General features: G+C 42.7%; 1 protein-coding gene across 1 annotated transcript in view; it reads left to right on the top strand.

Annotated features, from left to right (window-relative positions):
- The first annotated feature begins 5,577 nt into the window (after window positions 1-5,577).
- Window positions 5,578-19,165, top strand: part of KCNH8 (potassium voltage-gated channel subfamily H member 8) — a 378,517-nt gene continuing 364,929 nt past the window's right edge. The window contains exon 1 of the mRNA XM_065398842.1: window positions 5,578-5,653. Within this exon, the coding sequence (XP_065254914.1) occupies window positions 5,578-5,653 (76 nt within the window). The remainder of the gene's footprint in view (window positions 5,654-19,165) is intronic.

The following is a 19,165-nucleotide window of genomic DNA, read 5'->3' as shown; positions in this document are numbered from 1 at the left end:
CAACTGCACTAATATAAATGAAGAGAGAAAGGAATGGAATGAACTGTTTACCAAAAATAGTGATATAAGCATATAAACAGAAATGAAAATCAACTCTCCAAGTTACTCTTATTTTGCTATCTTTGATAGCAATATAAGTGAATGATCTTGTAAAATCAGCATCTAAGGATATTTACTACTCAACTTTAAATTTAATATAACAAAATGTAAAGTGAATTTGCTGATGGATAAGAATAAGATATAAATACTTTCTTTTTGTCTGTTCATATACCAGGAAAGTAAACACAAAAAGAGGGTAAATATTTGAATACCTAGTATGTGCAAAAAAACCAAAGGTTTCTATCTTAACTAAAGCAAAAGAGGTAATTCTCCAGGACCTGACAGCAGACTTTCATTTGTCTGCCCATCACATTCAACTCCCTTTTAAATACTCTAGGCCTCTTAGGGGCATGTCCACACTGCAACTGGGACGTGTGATTCCCAGTGCGGGTAAACAGACTTGTGCTAGCTCTGCTCAAGCTAGCACACTAAAAATAACAGTGTGCTAGCTTGACATGTGACATGGGTTGTGCCTCAGGCTAGTTGCCTGAGCTTGGACCTTGGGGGAGGAGGGGGCTTGAACTTGGCTACTAACCACAATGTCCACAGTGATATTTTTAGCATGCTAGCTCAACCAGATCTAGTGTGAGTCTGTCTACCTGTGCTGGGAATCGCACCTCACAGCTGCAGTATAGACATACCCTTATTCTTTGCTTTCTTGACCTTCCTGTTCTCAGCACACTACTGTTTCAAGCTGCTAATTTATCTCATTTGAGCTATTCCATACTTACTGCTTTCCTATCCTTTTGAAACTTTTTGCATTTAAAACTCCGATGTAAGTATCAGATTGATTTCATTGGGACGACTCTTGTTAGTAAAGGGTTGTGGAATCAGCCTCAGTTGATTTCAGCCCAACGTGCAAAATAGAATGCCAGTGCCAGCACTAATGCATTTCCACCTCTTACCTGTTCTTTCCTGTGTCCCACTACCCTCTAGTAGTTCAATGTCTATTTTTCATGTGTATCTACCTTTTAAACTATTTGATCAGCTCTAGTAGTAACTGCAAGTTCTAATGGCTGTTCTGAGGCATATGAAATGAGTTTGTGGTCTAAGTCCAGTTCCTAGTTGTCCACAATACAAAAGTCATGGTCATAATTGGCACTATTTTTATTACTGGTATACTACTATTTATATCATGGTAGCATCCACAATGTGCTATGCACTGTTCAAGCATAAAGTGTGATACACTATCTGCCTATATTCCCCGTCCTCTGCCCTGAAGGACTCATCATCCAGGAGACCTTTGTCAATTTCAACTGAGAGGCCAAAGAATGAATGATATTAAAGATGAAATATTCTCTCTCCCTCATATGTAGTCTCTCTAAAACAGGGCAAAGGCACATAGATGATGCAGTTTGCATTGCAACTGCCAATGCTATTCCTCTAGCTAGTTGCTAGAGGGACTTCAGTCACTATGACACTCAGTCCTTCACCTTTCACCAGAAATGAATTAATGTTTGAAGCATGCAGGAGAGGTTGCCTGGCAGGTGTTAGTAACGTCTGTATTTTCATGTCAATATAGATTTTTTTTTTTAAAGTGCCTTGGTTAAGCTTTTCAATGACAGGATTTGTTTTTTTTACTTTTCCCCCTTGTTTTCATTACACAATCACTGTGGATTCTTTAGGAAGCTCTGCTACCCTTCACTGAATGGGGCTGGTCCAGAAGATGCTGTGAAACCTACAGTTGCCCAGGCCCCACAGGTCACGGAGACCCCAAAACTAGCACAGTGTTTACTGCTGCAGTGCCATGTGATGTGAAATACCATATGAGACACTATGAGCTGGCAGAGTTCTCTAATTATGACAACTTGACTTTTCTAGATAATCAGGACATCTGCCTGTCACGGTGCTGGCTGGTGCAAAATGTAGGAAACTTCCATCCATTATATTCTAACTCCCTCCACAAACACACACATGAGTTGTGGACAAATTACTTATTCTCTCTCCTGACACCCCTCCTTCTCCATTGTACCCTGCTTTGCACGATATAGGAGTTTGGGGCAGATGGAAGGAGAAAGTCACAGACTGAATCTTGCCTCTTACAGACACAATTTGATGTGAACTATTTCGCAAATTGCAAGGGCCACAGTTTTACTTCTACTTTAGCAAAGGGGCCTTTCTGCTGCCCATGATAAGTATGTGAAATCTAGTTTGGACTGAGATCTGCACCCAACTTGGGAGACAATATTCAGTGATTAAGAGAAATGAAATGTTACTTATAGTGTAACACCTACTTAAGTTGGAGTATATAGGCATAGTCTAGGAGACCTTGGATACTTTCATCTGAGGGGCCAAAGAAACAATTTTGACACAGGGAAGTAACAATGGCTCAAATTTTCAGTTTGCATAGTTTTTAATACTAAGGTACCCTGCTCGTGCCTGGTGTGAACGAGAATCTATACTAATCTACCATCCATCTGAAGTTTAGTCAATCAACTAATGTAGCTAATGATTCATCAGGATGTTGAAGGCTTTTAAGGTGACAGCAGGTAACTGTAGGACAGAGAGTGTCTCTACTCCCATGTTCCATTTAAAAAACAAGCTGGGAGCTCCCTGTTGCTGAGCCCCAGCAACACAGCTGGGACCCACCAGTGTTTCCCATGGGCTTCCAATAGAAGGAGGATTGGACGGATTAATGTAATCTCTGCAAAATACTGCTGTATTTGCAATGCCAAGGTGAGGTTGTCATGGACAAGCTTTATGCTGTGCAATAAAATCAATGCATCAGCATCCTCTTACCCCATGAATCTTCCTCATCAATCCTGCTGCAAAGAACATTTTTGACCCTTTTGTGCCCCCACCCATGGTACTTCTCTTAGGGAGTGAGAAACCAGATCTTATCTGCATTGTCAAAAGGAAGGGAGACCACAAAGAATTAGGAACTGCCAGAAATAAAAATAAAAGAGGCAAGAGAAACACTGTGAAATAATGAAAGCCAGAACCCTCTGTTTAATGCACAGGGATTTGAAAACCTACCCTTGCCTACCTCCTGGTGAACCTCTTTGGGGACTGAAAGAACAGAGAGATGTTTTGCCACCACAGCTGCTACAGTAAATGAAATGACTTTACTCTGGGGAGTAATACTAGGCAACATTCAAACAGCAACACAGCCTGAGCAAATCACTAGTCTCAACAGAGGAGTGGCTTTCATGCATGCCAATATCACTCCCTTCACTCCCCTTTTCTCTCTAGCACATAAACTTGTCATTCTGTGCTGTGACATGCATCTTCACACTTTCTTTCCTTTTCTTGTTAAAAGGGTTGTTTTTTTTCAGGTTAGGCAGAACTCCTGAATCACAGGTTGGGAGATCGTCAAAAAGAATCTAAAAACACTATATAGGAAAACAAAACCAATCTCTAGGGTCTAGAGTAGTCCCAAAATGCATACAACTCATTTGAGACTGTACTGCTGTTAGAAAGTGGATAAACTCCTGATCTTATGGACCAGGGAGCATCCATAGTTTCATTTATTTATACACAAAAATCTTAAATGTTTGTTCTTTTTTCTAAATAGGATCCTGTGCTTTGTCTTGCAAAGTTATTTCCCACAAAATTATGGCTCAAACTATTTAGTGTGACACAAGGATACAATCAAGGAAACAACATTTTTAAAAAAACCCTTCACAATAATTAAAAAATGCAGTGTATAGGGAACTAAAATGCATTTCTTACAAGGCAGTAAGTGAGGTGAGCAACAGCAACAAGGAAGTCACTCTCTTATTAAGAGATTAATAAGGCAAATTAAAAGGAGAAGGGGGGTCTGGGTAAAAGGCAGACCCTGCCAAATCTTCCCAGTTTTTGGCTCCAGCCCCACAAATTGCACTACCTAAATGGAGAACAAGTCTAGCGTCTCCTGTTGGTCCAAAATGATTCACACCATGAGGCATCTAAGTGCAACAGTGCTTCAAAAATGACAATCCAGAACCCGGTTCCTGCTGGATTCTGCCAATTTTTAGCCCATCTCCCCAACTTTTCTGCAGAAAAAGAGAAGAAACGTAGACACCTCTCACATACAAATCGGGGGAAAGAGAGATTCAGGCACCCAGTGCATCTTGGTTCAATAGAACCTCAGTTATCTGGATCCTGCCAGCTTTTGCCTACACCACCCAAGTCCCATGATTATCTATTTCCACTACACCTGGCTCTGATGTTCTTGTGAGCAACAGCACTGCAGAACTCAGATCCAGTGTCCCAGGTGGACCCAGCTGGATTCAATTTCTGGATACACATTTTTGCAACATTGCTATATCACAATACATTGGGGTTGAGACTACTCTAGTGGAGTAAGAGTAACTGTATACCCATTAAGTTTAGACAGTAAAACCAGAAGGGATGCAGCAAAAAAAATAGGTGGATCCAGCAGGTACTGTTGCCAAATTAGAGTTTTTGCAGCTTTCTGTACTAGACTGCGTACAGGGAGAGGGAGTCAGATCTTTTAGGAGGAATAGTAGCAGCAACACTTATTCTCACTTTTAATGGTACAATTTGTAGGTTTGGGCCAAAAATTGGCAGGCTCCTGATGCTGGGTTTTTGCAATACTGTTATATCAGGGTCTACGTTTTTAAGGTGTAGTTTGGAATTGGGAGCCAGAAAGTGGGAGGATTTAGGTATTTGCAACAATACTGTGGGGTTTTTTTTGGGGGGGGACTGGATTTTTTGGGGTTGAAATGGAGTCTATATTCTTATGTTCTATTTAGGCAATAGAACTAAAAGGATTGAGGCCAAAAAAGCGCCTGGAAACAGGTTTTTACAGCTCTATTGTGTTGAGGTTCATTACAGCCTGGATTTTATTGGTGAACTCGTTCTTTAAGCACACTCTCTCTCTTTATATATATAGGACTGGTGGAGGGGGTGTGACTGGCTGGATGCGGGAGCCTCAGCTGTTACCTTTCCGCTAGAAGGTGGAGTATTGTCAGATGAACGCACACTCAACGTGCACCCCAGTCATTTGCAATCCCAGCTGCCCTTAGCATCCTCCCTTACCCCCAGCCCACCTTTCCTCCTGGGACTACGCCCCTTCTGCCCAGGGGGCCCGCCACACACGCCAGCCAGAGGCTCTCCGCTCCGAGGAAGGGCTGAACAAAGCGCTTTGAGTGCAAACAAACAACCCCCAACCCACGCGCCCGCCACCCCACGCGTCTGCGGCTCCCACGTCGTGCAAGGAACCTCCCACGCCCCCACACATACAAACCCCTCCCCGGGTCTCTCTCGCCAGCCAATCAAGGGGGGGAATGGAGCGCGCGGCGGCTGCTAGCGGGCGCAGCCGGCGGGCGGGAGCTCCGGCAGCTGGTGGAAGGGGGGAGGCGCCGAGCTCTCTCGCTAGCCTATGTGTGGCCGGGGAGACGGGCACTTCCCCGGTTCGGCGAAGTCGCAGCGACCCGCGCTCCCCCCTTCCCTCTTCCCCCGCCCTTTGCACTTTCTTTGCGAGCCGCCCTCCCGGACAAAGTTTGATGGAGAATTTCGCACCGCGCTGGAAAGATGCCGGTGATGAAAGGATTGCTGGCCCCGCAGAACACCTTCCTCGACACCATCGCCACTCGCTTCGACGGCACGCGTGAGTCGGGGGCAGCGGGAGCGTGGTGGCCCCTTCCCATCCCTGCAGCGGAGCCGGGGGGCTGCCGGGGAGAAAGAGGCAGAGCTGGATGTCGGTCCGGCATTGCATGCACCCCTCTCCCCTGGTTGTGGCGGTGCGCCTTGGCAGCGGGGGGCGGGGTGGCTCTCAGCCCCTGGCTGGGAGGTGTCCCTGGTGTGCTGGGTGTCGGCTGGGGCAGCTCGCCAGTTACCAGGAGACCGGGATGCGCTTGGTGCCTCTTTGGGAACTTGCAGGGTTATTCCCGGACTGCGGTCCCGGCCGCTCCCAGCTGTTCTCTGCATGGAAGTTGTAGGCTCAGGCTGCTGCTTCCCGGGGCTTTCTGCCCCTCTCAGCCGCCCTCGTGCCGGCTGCGTGGTACCGTGTAGCAGGTGCAGCCCCCCTGAGAGTAGGGAGCGAGGAGAGATGCAGGCTTCAGACTCGGGACGTGGCTTTGAAAGTCTTTTTTTTTTTTTTAATCTCTTTGACAAGATTTAAGCTTTTAATCAGGTTTTGTGTTGGCCAGACAGCTGTGCAGGGGGTTGTTGAATGAACGTCTGCGGCGGTTTAATGAATGAGTTGAGTTGTGATTTCAGGACCCTGGACAGGTCCTGCTCCTCTCCCTTTGCGCGTCACTTACCTTCTAGCTGTTCTGACTTTTAGTCTTACCACTTGCACCCAATTTCCTGCCCCCTTCCCTCCCCTCGGCTCTTACTGCTGCTCGGGTCAAGCCTGCTCAGCGGTTCCCTTGCGATGGGCTGCATCAATCTGTGGAGTTTGTTCAGGTGCGGGGAAATAATTTGCGACTGGAGGCGCTAGGCTGTTGTTTAGGGGCTCCCTGTACCTAATGAGATGTTAGTCGTTACTGTAGTTTAAACACACAACGGCGGAGAAAACGTTTCGCCAGCGTAAATCTCTTTTTCTTGGGGGGTGGGGAGAAATCTGAAACGATTCATACTGGAGTGAAAATAAAATCTTTAAACTCATTTAACTTCGTTTTTCATTTTCTGCCAAACATTTTGATGTTTATATATTTTTAATCTTGTATCTATTGGCGTATTTTTATTACTGTTTTGGTGTTAGTGTGAGATGAAAGAACTGAGCTCAATTACTATATCAATAAATTGTAAAATCTCAAGACACATAGTCACACAGATAACTGCACGGAAACATAAAATCACGTTACAACTGTCTCTCTAGTCTGAGGGTAGCTTGAAAACATGATTAAAGGCTGCTTTAAATCTATATTCCATTATAAAGTAACTCTTAGAGTAGCTGTGCCTTAAAGAGCTATATCTATTTTGTTAGTGTATATGTCACAATATTCCAAATCTCCCCCCACCCTTTTTTTTTTTTTTCAGTTAGAGAGTTTACAATCAACTATCCAGGTGTTATTGAGGAGGTTAATTCTTGCAGATTTAATGTTGTAAGGTTTTTGTACTTGCTACTGTCACTTGATTGAAAAAATAATTCCCCTCTGCTGTCTGCTTAGAAACTCCCTACAATGGCTTCCAGTTCAAAGGACTGACCGCAGTGTGTGAGGAATTTACTAAAAAAACACTTCAGAGATCATTTATTTTGGGAGGTTCAAATTGGCTAAACTCCCTACTAGTGATATATAGGCTTTTAATTATTTACACATTACTATAAGAATAATTTTATTGTCTGTGTTAAGAATGACACCTTGGTGTTTGGGATGTTTATTGGGTTAGTTGAATCTTAAGACTAAGCACAATTTCTCATTAATTTATGCAGAATAAAAGAATTGCTGCTTAAATTTAGCTGTTCTGTTCAATCCCCTATCCTTTCTAGCAGCAACATGTAAAACAAAAGCATTAAAAGACATATATCTGGCACTTATTTGAGGTTTTTAAGAAGTTAAGTTTTGTATGAGACCTGAAGAAGAGCTGTGTATAGCTCCAAAGCTTGTCTTTCTCGCTAACCAAAGTAGATCCAATAAAAGAGATTACCTCACCCTCGTTGTCTCACTAATGTTTTTGGAAGGCTTTTAATAAATACATTGTTAACTCTTGACATCTTAGTGAATACATTCTGACGTTTTTATTGAGGGAAAAAATCTACGTGACTAACTTATTTTAAAATAAGTTAAATATTGGCAATTAATGAACTTTCAAACATAGTAATACACTTTTGCACAAAGTAATGGGAAACATATTCTTGATGTCTCTATTGAGGAAAATCCCCATTGGTTTCAGTGGAAGTTTTGCCTTTAAACAGGACTTTGGGATTTGGCTTCAATACCTGATAAACAGGCATTATTTAGAAGACATTACCATGGACAAATATATTTCTGCCTTTAAATGCTCCCAAAAATTCACAACAGAAAGTCTTATCATTGGCTGTGTATTACTGAGTGGGACTGATTGGGATGGGACTACATGTGGAGAATAGTACTATTTGGTGTAAAGGGGGCAGCATCTGGCTCTTAATTTACAGATCCGTAGTTCTCAACCTTTCCAGATTACTGTACCCCTTTCAGGAGCCTGATTTGTCTTGCATACCCCAAGTTTCACCTCACTTAAAAACTACATAATTTCAAAATCAGACATAAAAGTGTCAGAGCCACACTTTTACTGAAAAATTGCTTGCTTACTTCTTTTGTCTGTATAAAATTTTAGTTTGTGCTGACTTTGCTAGTGCATTTTATGTAGCTTGTTGTAAAACTAGCCAAATATCTAGATGAGTTGATGTACCCCCTGGAAGATCTCTGCATATGCCCAGGAGTACACGTACCCCTGGTTGAGAACCACTGAGGTAGATAATGCATTTTTATATTATTCAAATATATCAATTAAAACAAATAACATAAGTTATTAAACTATATCTTTCCTTGAAGAATGATAATATAGATCAAGTGCATAACATGATACAATTTTAAATCTGCAAAAATAGTTTTTTCACTTTGAGGCTGATTTGATATGATCTAGTTGGCTTTTTTTAAATCTAAAATTAATTTGCAAAGTACTTATTCCGGTGGTGGTTTAACTAGATTTTTTTTTTTCATATAGAAAAAAAATGCTGTTTTGTAAAGTCTAGCGCAAGCTCTGGGCCCAAATCTGCAAACTCTTAAGCAAGTGAGTAGGGTTACTCACCTGAGCAGTGTAGTAATATCAATGATAGTGCTAGATTAAGAAAAGTTACTCAATGTGTAACTCTTTATGGGATCAGGCCCTTCATGTTTTTAAATATGATTATACATTTTATTTTGGGGTTGACATTCAATATTTAACACAGGATATGTTACATAAACTACTTTGATTTCAGAGGTGATATTCTGTTATAAATATTTTTCTGCGTGTTTTGTTACAGTAATGATGTCTGTAGTTAACAGACCTCCTTTTATTTTAAGCCTTTGGGAAGGATATATTTTTGTTGTCATCAATGATAGACTAATCCACCAATGCATCTTTAATCCAGAGGAGAATTAATTCTAATTCTGGGCAACAGTGCAGAAAAGGATTCCAGAAAACACTGGAAAATATGCTTCACTTCGCATAGAACTTTATGAATGAGTTTTCATCATAATATTTCTCTTGGTTTTAATGTTGTACCAACTTACCCATATCATGAAATACACTGTGGGGGAAAAACAGAGAATCTAGAACATTTGTAGATAATGTGCACCCTCAAACATCAATGTTTAGTTTTATTATGTACTTTAGATACTTGGAACTTTCATGGTCATCATAATTTTAGTTGTATTATAACATCTGTGTTAGACTGAAATATAGACAATGATCATCAAACTATCGAATACATGTCAGTTACGGGGAGTCAGGGCACTACAGGAATTGCTCCATCCCTGATCCCCTGACAACACATTTATGCCCAAAAGCAGACCTCCTGCTGCCTCACATGCAAAGCAGGGCTTGCACACCTGGAGAAATAGGCTGCACCCCTTAAGGTGTGTAGTACAGGCATGCTCCCTCTGCATTCTGGAAACCTCCTGATGTTTCCCTTGTGGTGCTGTCCCTTCATATTGCCACTGTCTTGAGGCTGTGCCTAGTGGGCACATAAAAACTGCCATATTGGATCAGACCAATGGTCCTTCGAGCCCAGTTCCCTGTCTTCCGACAATGGCCAATGCCAGGTGCTTCAGAGGCAATGACCAGAACAGGTAATCCTCAAGTGATCCATCCTGTCACCCATTCCCAGCTTTGGCAAACAGAGGTTAGGGACACTTTAGAGCATGGTTTTGCATCCCTGCCCATCCTGGCTAATAGCCATTGATGGACCTGTCCTCCGTGAACTTATCTAGTTCTTTTTTGAACCCTGTTCAAAACCCACAATTTGAACCCCACAATCTAGTAAAGCTCTCAGGAATTTCTCCACAAAACACTTTTTTAATTGGAAAATGCTGATTCATCAAAACTAAAACTTTTGTGGGAAAGAGAGGGTTAGTTTTGACAAATGTTTTTAGGAAAAAAAAGTTGAAAAAGAAAGATTTGATATTTTCAAAACATGTAATTTTGATACTTTAAACAAGAAAAATTCCAGTTTTCTGGTTCAAAATCTTGCAAATTTTGAATTTTAAGCTCATTATAGTTTATTTTTAGTAATAAATGGTTGACATAAAAACAAAACACTTAGGTTTTTTTTTCAGATGTTTATCTCTGAACTTTTTTCAGTCTTTTGATATATTTTTTTTTGGTCCTGTCTGTGATGGGATTTCCCCCCCAATTTCAATTTTTTACAGATTTCAAAAACTGTTTCCCAGAAGCTCTACAATCTAGACTATATACTAGAAAAATTTTCACATCAGAGCCTGATGTTGCTGCCGCTTCTGTTGTGGATTCTTATGCTACTTTCCTGTGGAGCAAGGTTAAACTACATTTTAGTAAATGGACATGCCTAACTAAATTGTGCAGAAAACACACTATTTCTCAGTGTGATTTTATTCCCTAAAACCCCTCTAAAGATGAAAATCTGGAATTTTATAGTTGTTTTTCAGTGCTTTCTGTACCAAACGTTCTCAAATTCCAAATTAAATACACCTCTACCCCGATATAACACTGTCCTCAGGAACCAAAAAATCTTTATAGGTGAAACTGCGTTATATCGAACTTTCTTTGATCCACCGTAGTGCGCAGCCCCCCCACCCCCCCCGGAGCTCTGCTTTACCGCTTTATATCTGAATTCGTGTTATATCAGGTCGCGTTATATCGGGGTGGAGGTGTATGTTTTTCCCCTGATTGCTAGCCCTGTAAACTGAATCTAGGATTTGAGTCAAGCTTGCTTACCATTAACTAACTGATAATGACCTCTCTGTAGGAGAACTTACACCTTCAGTTACACTGTTTTCTACTTACAGCTTGATTGACACACATGCAGACTCATTATTGTCAACATGTTGGTAAACAAGAAAGAATAGACTCCAGCTCTTAGGTTAGGTTTTGATTTGCTAGCAGGAATAAAAAGCAGTAAAATATTTTTTTTCACTAAATGTAGGGAATGAGGCTACTGTGTGTATTATTTTTACAAATCTCATGTGCCACTTAAGTTATTTGATATTAACTTGCTTGACTGACAGGAGTTAAATCAAAAAAGGCTGTTAAGGGAGAAACCCACAGGAAATGAAACTATGACAGATATAAGAATCTTTGAGGAAAGGTGGCTGGGCCATCAATGGGGAAGAAACTACCTATCTGGCTTTGTGCAGGCTAGAATGGCTTACTGTTCCCAAGCCTAAAACCTGTTATCAAAGAGGATCTAAACCCTCAAAGATGTAAAAGGGGCTGCCTAGTCATTTGTCAGTGAATAGGTGACAGGCTGGCAAAGTCGTATGAAGTGAGGTAGAAAATGCAGCTGGGGCAGTCTGTTTCTCTCTGATAGATATAGGGTTAGCTGAGCTGAGGGGAACTTACAAAGGTGTAAATCATATCCATGTGTGTAGGCTTTTTATTGTGTTAACCCATTTTCCTAAATGCTTTCTACTTTTGAGGAATTAATAAATGATGCTTTGTTTTGATTATGCTATCTCTGTGTCACTGCAAAGTATACTGTTAGAGGCTCCTCAAGGAAAACTATTGTGTACCAAAGTTGAATTGGGCCTGTATCATTAACATGGCAGGAAGCCAGGTTTATGCCACAGTTCACCCTGTAGCCATGATGTGAAAATCAATACACATGATTTTGAATATAGAGAAGAGGCCAGATCTTGGCCCCAAGTCTGGCTGCTTCTACTACTCTGGCACTGATAGCTGAGATGCCATCTTAACCAGCTACCTGTGCATCCTCACAGTGTGAGTTGCTTGATGTCATAGGGTTGCTATGTCTGGCTAATCCCTGGCTACTGTTGCCAGCAAACATAACTTCGAGCAACCCTTAGTCTGACCTAAGCTGTTGCTTGAGACCAGCCTGGATGCTTCAGGATCAAAAGGATGTAAAGGTGACTTAAAGCTAGGGTGACCAGATGTCCCGTTTTTAAAGGGACAGTCCCATTTTTTGGGACTTTTTCTTATATAGGTGCCTATTACCCCCCACCCCCATCCCGTTTTTTCACAGTTGCTATCTGGTCACCCTACTTAAAACCACCTTTGCTCCCTAGTTGCTGAGCTGCACCAGCTACAGAAGGGCTAGTCCTGAGGATTTGGTGCAAGAAGCATCTGTTACATAAAAATTGCACCTTTTTACTTGTTGCCTTTCAGAATAGAGCTGTGCTTTAAAGAAGGCTCTTTCATTTACACTGGATTCTGAGGTGATTTTTCTTCATAAAATATTTATTTGAATTAAGTTAATTTATTTTGTTTTGTTTTGTCTGAGACTAGAATTAATTTAGGAGTGGAGGAGAGTCATTCATCAACTGACTAATTTTGCAGAATTGTATAATTATATATTTGGGGCCCAATCCTCAGCAGTGACCAGGTGACACCACACAATTGAAGGGGTGCCAAAGTGGCTCTAAGGTGGTGTCTCAGTCCAGGGACATCTCTTCTTTGATCAGGTTCCCTGAAAGAAGTTACAGCAACCTCCTGCACCGGGGCCAACGACCTCAAGAGGTTATCATGGCAGTTGGGGATGATCAGTGTGTATAGAAGATCCAGCCTTGCTCCCTTTCTTCTCAGCAATGCAGGGGTAAGGGCTGGTGCATGAGTTGCCACGACTGAGGAGCCTTCATCATGCAGTCAGGTAAGATGACTTCAGGACAGCTTTCCACTGGAGCTGTACACAGCTGTCCTACTACAGAGGAGGATCTGAACCATAGTTCTTTGCACTTCTAAAGCATCTCTTAAAGAGTTTTACAAACAATAATAAGTGAAACCTCACATCATCACACAGAGGAGGTAAATAATATTGTCCCTATTTAACAGGTAATTGGAGAAGAGAAGCAATGTGAGTAAGATTCAGTAAAAAGTGAGTGGGAGAGCTCAGACTAAAAGATTCCTGATGCCCAGTTCTGTACTCTGACCGTTAGTCAACACTAGCATAAGAATGCTGGGTCAGACCAGTGGTCCATCTAGCCCAGTATCCTGTCTTCTGACAGTGGCCAATGCCAGATGCCTCAGAGAGAATGAAAAGAACAGAGCAATTATCAAGTGAATCCATTCCCTGTCATCCAGTCCTGGCTTCTGGAAGTCAGAGACTTAGGCATGGGGTTGTGTCCCCGACCATCTTGGCTAATAGCCATTGATGAACCTATCCTCCATGAAGTTATCTTATTCTTTCTTGAACCCAGTTATATTTTTGGTATTCAAAATGTCCCCTGGCAACGAGTTTCACAGGTTGACTGTGCATTGTGTGAGGAAGTACTTCCTTATATTGGTTTTATACCTGTTGCCTATTAATTTAATTGCGTGACCCTTGGTTCTTGTGTTATGTGAAGGGGTCTTTCTTGAGTGGCAACAGCTAATTTAAACTCCATCATTTTGTATGTATAGTTGGGATTGGTTCCCAATATGCATTACTTTGCATTTATCAACATTGAATTTCATCTGCCTTTTTGTTGCCCAGTCACCCAGTTTTGTGAGATCCCTTTGTAACTCTTCGTGGTCTGTTTTGGACTTATCTTTAGTAGCTTTGTATCATCTGCAAACTTTGCTATGTCACTTTTCACCCCTTTTCCAAATCATTTATAACCTGTTGAAGAGCACTGGTCCCAATTCAGGTCCTTGCGGGACCCCACTACTTACCTCTCTCCAATTGGAAAACTAGCCATTTATTCCTACCCTTTATTTCCTATCTTTTAACTAGTTACTGATCCATGAGAGGACCTTCCCTCTTAGGCAAGATAATCAGTCATGGGATAAGAGCCTTTGGTGAGGGATCTTGTCAAAGGCTTTCTGAAAGTCCAAGTACACTGTATCAACTGGATCACCTTTTTCCACATGCTTGTTTACTCCCTCAAGGAACTCTAATAGATTGGTGAGGCATGATTTCCCTTTACAAAAGCAGTGTTAACTCTTTCCCCAAAAAAACATGTTGTTCTATTTATCTGATAATTCTATTCTTTACTTAAGTTTCAACCAATTTGTCTGGTACTGAAGTTAGGCTTACTGACCTGTAATTGCCAGGATCACCTCTTGAGTTTTTTGTAAAAATGGGTGTTGCATTAGCTATCCTCCAGTCATCTAATACAGAGGCTGATTTAAGTGATAGATTATATATCACAGGAAGAGTGCTAAAATTTTGTATTTAAGTTCCTTCAGAATTCTTGGGTGTATACCATCTGGTCCTAGTGATTTATTACTGTTTAGTTTTATCAACTTGGTCTAAAACCTCCCCTACTGACACACAAATCTGGGACAGTTCCTCAGATTTGGCACTTAAAACGAATGGCTTAGGTTTGGGAATCTCCTTCATATCCTCTGCAATGAAGACTGATACCAAAAATTAACTTAGGCCTTGTCTACACTACAGAGTTTAGTCGACAAAAGTTTATATAGACACTCAAAAAGCGCTATAATAAAAATCAATATTGCATGTTCATACCTGCTCCCTCTGTCAGCAGAGCACAACCACAGTTGGGGCCCTTTCATCAGCAGTGTGAGCAAGGCACTGTAGGTATCTATCCCACAGTGCAGCTCAACACCTTCTGCTGCTAGGTCTTGTGGGAAGGCGGAGTGGATCGCTGCACATCTTGGGATTGGGATCAATGTTCCATGATTCATTGTTTTCCATCCCAGCATTCTATGGGCTTCCGGCTTTCTTTCACAGCATTTTTCAAGGCCCTTGTTTGCTGTGCACCCCGGCATCTTTGTGTGAAGGGATGGATCCCACACTGCTTTCCTGTGCTCTGATAACTGTCATTAAAACATCACGAATGGCACTGCAGTTAATCATGAAGTTCCTAACCGAACAAGACTCCCAGATGCCTGACATGGTGTGTGATATGGATAGGAGCAACTTAGATTTCTTTTGACATTCACGGAACAGCTACACATGGTAGACTGTCACTTTTGGTGGGAGGATTGTATTGTCATGCAGGTCTGGGATGACAAGCAGTGGCTACAGAACTTTCGGATGCGGAAAGCCACCTTCCTGGAACTGTGTGCAGAGCTTGCCCCTGCACTGCGGTGCAAGGACACCAGAATGAGACATGACTTATCAGTAGAGAAACACATGGCAATCACAGTGTGGAAGCTGGTGACTCCAGACTGCTACTGGTCAGTCACAAATCAGTTTGAAGTCGGGAAGTCGACCCTTGGGGCTGTGTTCATGCAAGTGTGCAGGGCAATTAAACACATCCTGCTATGAAGGACTGTGACTTTGGGGAATGTGCGTGAAATAGTGGATGGCTTTGCAGAATGGGTTTCCCTAACTGGGGAGGGGTGATAGATGGCACACACATTCCAATTTTGGCACCAGACCACCTTGCGATGGAGTGCATCAATAGGAAGGGGTACTTCTCCATGGTGTTGCAGGTGCTTGTGGATGACCGTGGGTGTTTCACTGATATCAATGTGGGGTGGTCTGGGAAGGTACATGACGCACACATCTTCAGGAACACCGGCCTATATAGAAAGCTGCAAGCAGGGACTTTCTTTCCAGACCAGAAGATTACAGTAGGGGATGTTGAAATGCCCATTGTGATCCTGGGAGACCCAGCATACTCTTACAGCCATGGCTCATTAAACCTTACACAGGAAACCTGTATAGCAGTAAGGAGTGGTCCAACAACAGGTTGAGTAGGTGCCAGATGATGATGGAATGCGCCTTTGGCAGATTAAAGGCATGCTGGCGGTGCCTTTATGGCAGATTAGATCTCAATGAGGATAATATATGCATGGTGATAGGCATGTGTTGTACATAATATTTGTGAAGCTAAGGATGAAAGGTTTGCTCAGGGGTGGAGTGCTGAGACAGCTAGATACCAGGGCTATCAGAGGGGCCCAGAAGGGGGCAATTTTAATCAGGGAGGATTTGAGGCAACACTTTGAAAATGAGAACTAGTAATGTATATATCTGTGATTGGTACTGCAATGTTACATTACATCTAGTTTTTCTGGGAAGCAATTGTGAAATTTGGGGACTTAAATTCCAGTAAGCAAATGATAAAACTGCCTGTGTATGTCTTGGTAGTGCCTGCTATCTCCATTTGCAGGACAAAAATAAAGATTAGTTATTCAAAAACTTTGCTTTTATTGCACAAAAAACAACGCGCGCAGACACATAAGCACGCTTGGTGGGAAAGGAGGTAGCAGGGATGGGCAGACTTTCAGAGCTGTGTAGTTCCAGCTATCATTTTGCAAGTTGTCCGCAGGGGTGGAGTGAATGGGAAACTGAGGAGTCTGGGAAATCAGAAAGGAATGTGCGGGTGGAGTTGGGGGTGGGGAGGGGCACAGAAAAAAGTTCTGAATGTGCTGCAGGGGAGGGTGGGCATGCATCTGCTCAGTCTGCTTCATTTTTAAGGACTTCAGCATCTGCATTCGCTCCTCCATTACTTTAATCATCCGCACAGTAGCGTCCTTAACGAACTCCTGAATTTCTTTTCTGTCCTGTCTTTTGGCTTCCCTTCACTCTCTGCATTGAAAAACTGCAGTATCTCCTGGAACGTGTCGTCTTTGCTCCATCTCGGGCACTTTCTTATCTGGTGGAGACACTCGGCCGGTGTGCAGGCCACATCTGCAGAATCATAAGAAACAATGCACAGAAACATGATTTTTAAGTTCATGTGCAGCATTGAAGCATAATCGCTTTCTCACTGACCCTTGGCAAGCGCACATCTCGGCGAACACCCAAAGCATGGTGTCTTGGCCTGGGCGGGGGGTGCTCTACATAGGGAAAAGAGCACTCTGGAAGGGTTGTGGTGCAGCCAACTAGGGAAAAAATTCTAAATTCTCCCACACTTTTCCAGAGGCAGGGGTCACAGTAGTAGGTATCTCACTCCTGAGGGTAAGCAGGAAAGCAAGGGCACATCTATTACATGCTTGTGGCTACTGCCCTGGTCCCTATGCTGCTCGCCTGTGTGCCGCTTTGGTCCCTGCACAAGTGATTGCCGAATGGCGTGGGAAAGCTTCCTACAATGGGGGAAGGAACAAAGCAGCTCTGCCAAGGAACCTTTGGCAGAAGATTGCCGAGTACCTCCAGGAAAGTTTCTAAGAGATCTCTGTGGAGGATTCCTGTGAGATCATGGCATGCATTAACACCGTGTTTCGCCATATTGATTTGCTGCACAGGGATATGTCCGGCACACAGAAACACAGCTAGGAAACACAGCTAGCCTTGTACACTTCTATACATCTCCTCTCCTGCTTCTTGCTCACTGGAGAGCAACTGCTGAGACCGGCTAGACACCTCTGGAGTGGTAAACAGATCCTGGCTGTCTGCACCACCGAGCAACCCTGCTCTGGGCTCCACATCACCGTCTAACTCCACCTCTTCATCAAGGACTTTGTCCTTTGGGTTAGGTCCTCTTTCCACCACCTCCAGGCCCGCTGAAGTATCCACGGGGCTCTTGGTGGTGTAGGTAGGGTCGCCACTGAGGATCGTGTCCAGCTCCTTATAGAACCAGTAGGTTTTGGATGCAGCACCAGAGCAACTGTTTGCCTCCATCGTCGTATGGTACACCTGCCTCAGCTTCTTTATGTTCGCTCTGCACTGCACCGTGTCCTAGTCAAACCCCTTTTTGCAGAAGCCTCAAGAAATCTGCCAAAATTCCTATGGCTGAAGCCCAGCTGGGACTGTACAGCCTCCTCTCCCCAAATACTGAGCAGATCCCAGCAGCTCCGCAGTGGTCCAAATGGGAGAGCATTTGCTGCGTGAAGCTGCCATGGTCACCTGGGAAGATGCAATGAGACCTCTCCACACTGAGCAAACAGGAAATGGAATTTCAAAAATTCCCCGGGGCTTTAAAGGGGAAGGTTGTTTACCGGGCTGCAGGGCAGTGGAGTTCAAACTGCTGACAAGAGCGGTCAGGGTGGGCATTGTGGGACACCTCCTGGAGGCCAATTAAAGCGATTAAAATCAAGAGCAGTATCTGCACTGGCACTTTGTCGACAAAACTTTTGCACAAAGAGCCTTGCATCTCTCGTTGGGGTGGTTTTATTTTGTCGCCAAAATGACATTTTTGCTGCCAAAAGTCACATCGTAGTGTGTATGTTTCTACTGTTTTGTCGACCAGAAGCTGCCTTTTGGAGACACAACTCTGCAGTGTAGCCAAAGCCTTAATTTCTCCACAATGGTCTTGTCATTCTTGAATAGTCTTTTAGCACCTTGATTGTTCAGTGGCCCCACTGATTGTTTGGCAGGCTTTCGGCTTCTGATGTACTTAATTTTTGCTGTTAGTTTTTGTGTCTTTTGCTAGTTGTTCTTCAAATCCTTTTTTGGCCTGACTAATATTACCTTTACACTTGACTTGCCAGAGTTAATACTCCTTTCTGTTTTCCTAAATAGGATTTGACGTCCAGTTTTTAAAGGATGACTTTTTGCTTCTACCCACTTCTTTTACTATGTTGGTTAGCCATGGTGGAATTTTTTTGATCCTCTGACTTTTTTTTTATTATTATTTTATTTATTAGAGGCTCAAATTAAATGTGTGCTCAATTAGGGCTTTTTAAATAGCTTCCAAGCATTTCACTCTTGTGGCTGTTCCTTTTAATTACTGTTTAAATAGCTTCCAAGCATTTCACTCTTGTGGCTGTTCCTTTTAATTACTGTTTAAATAGCTTCCTCATTTTTGTGTAGTTTCCCTTTCTGAAGTTAAATGCTACTGCAATGGCATTTCCCCCCCTACAAGGATGTTTAAATTTAATTACATTATGGTTGCTATTACTGAGGGTTTCAGCTATATTTATCTCTCAGACCAGATCCAGTGCTCCACTTAGGACAAAATCAAGAACTGTCCTCTTGTGGGTTCAGGAGTAGCTGCTACAAGAAGCAGTCATGGATGGAGTCTAGAAATTTTATCTCTGCATTCCATCCTGATGTGACATATACCCAGTCAATATGGGGCTAGTTGAAATCCCCCATTCACAATAATTAGCATTTCACAATCACTGCCACCATTCTGGCCTGGCTATTCAAGCCTGGAATTTCTGT

Source organism: Emys orbicularis, chromosome 2, assembly GCF_028017835.1.
Source record: "Emys orbicularis isolate rEmyOrb1 chromosome 2, rEmyOrb1.hap1, whole genome shotgun sequence".
Lineage (NCBI taxonomy): Eukaryota > Metazoa > Chordata > Testudines > Emydidae > Emys > Emys orbicularis.
Note: the sequence above shows the minus strand (reverse complement) of the source record. Positions and strands in the feature narration are given on the sequence as shown.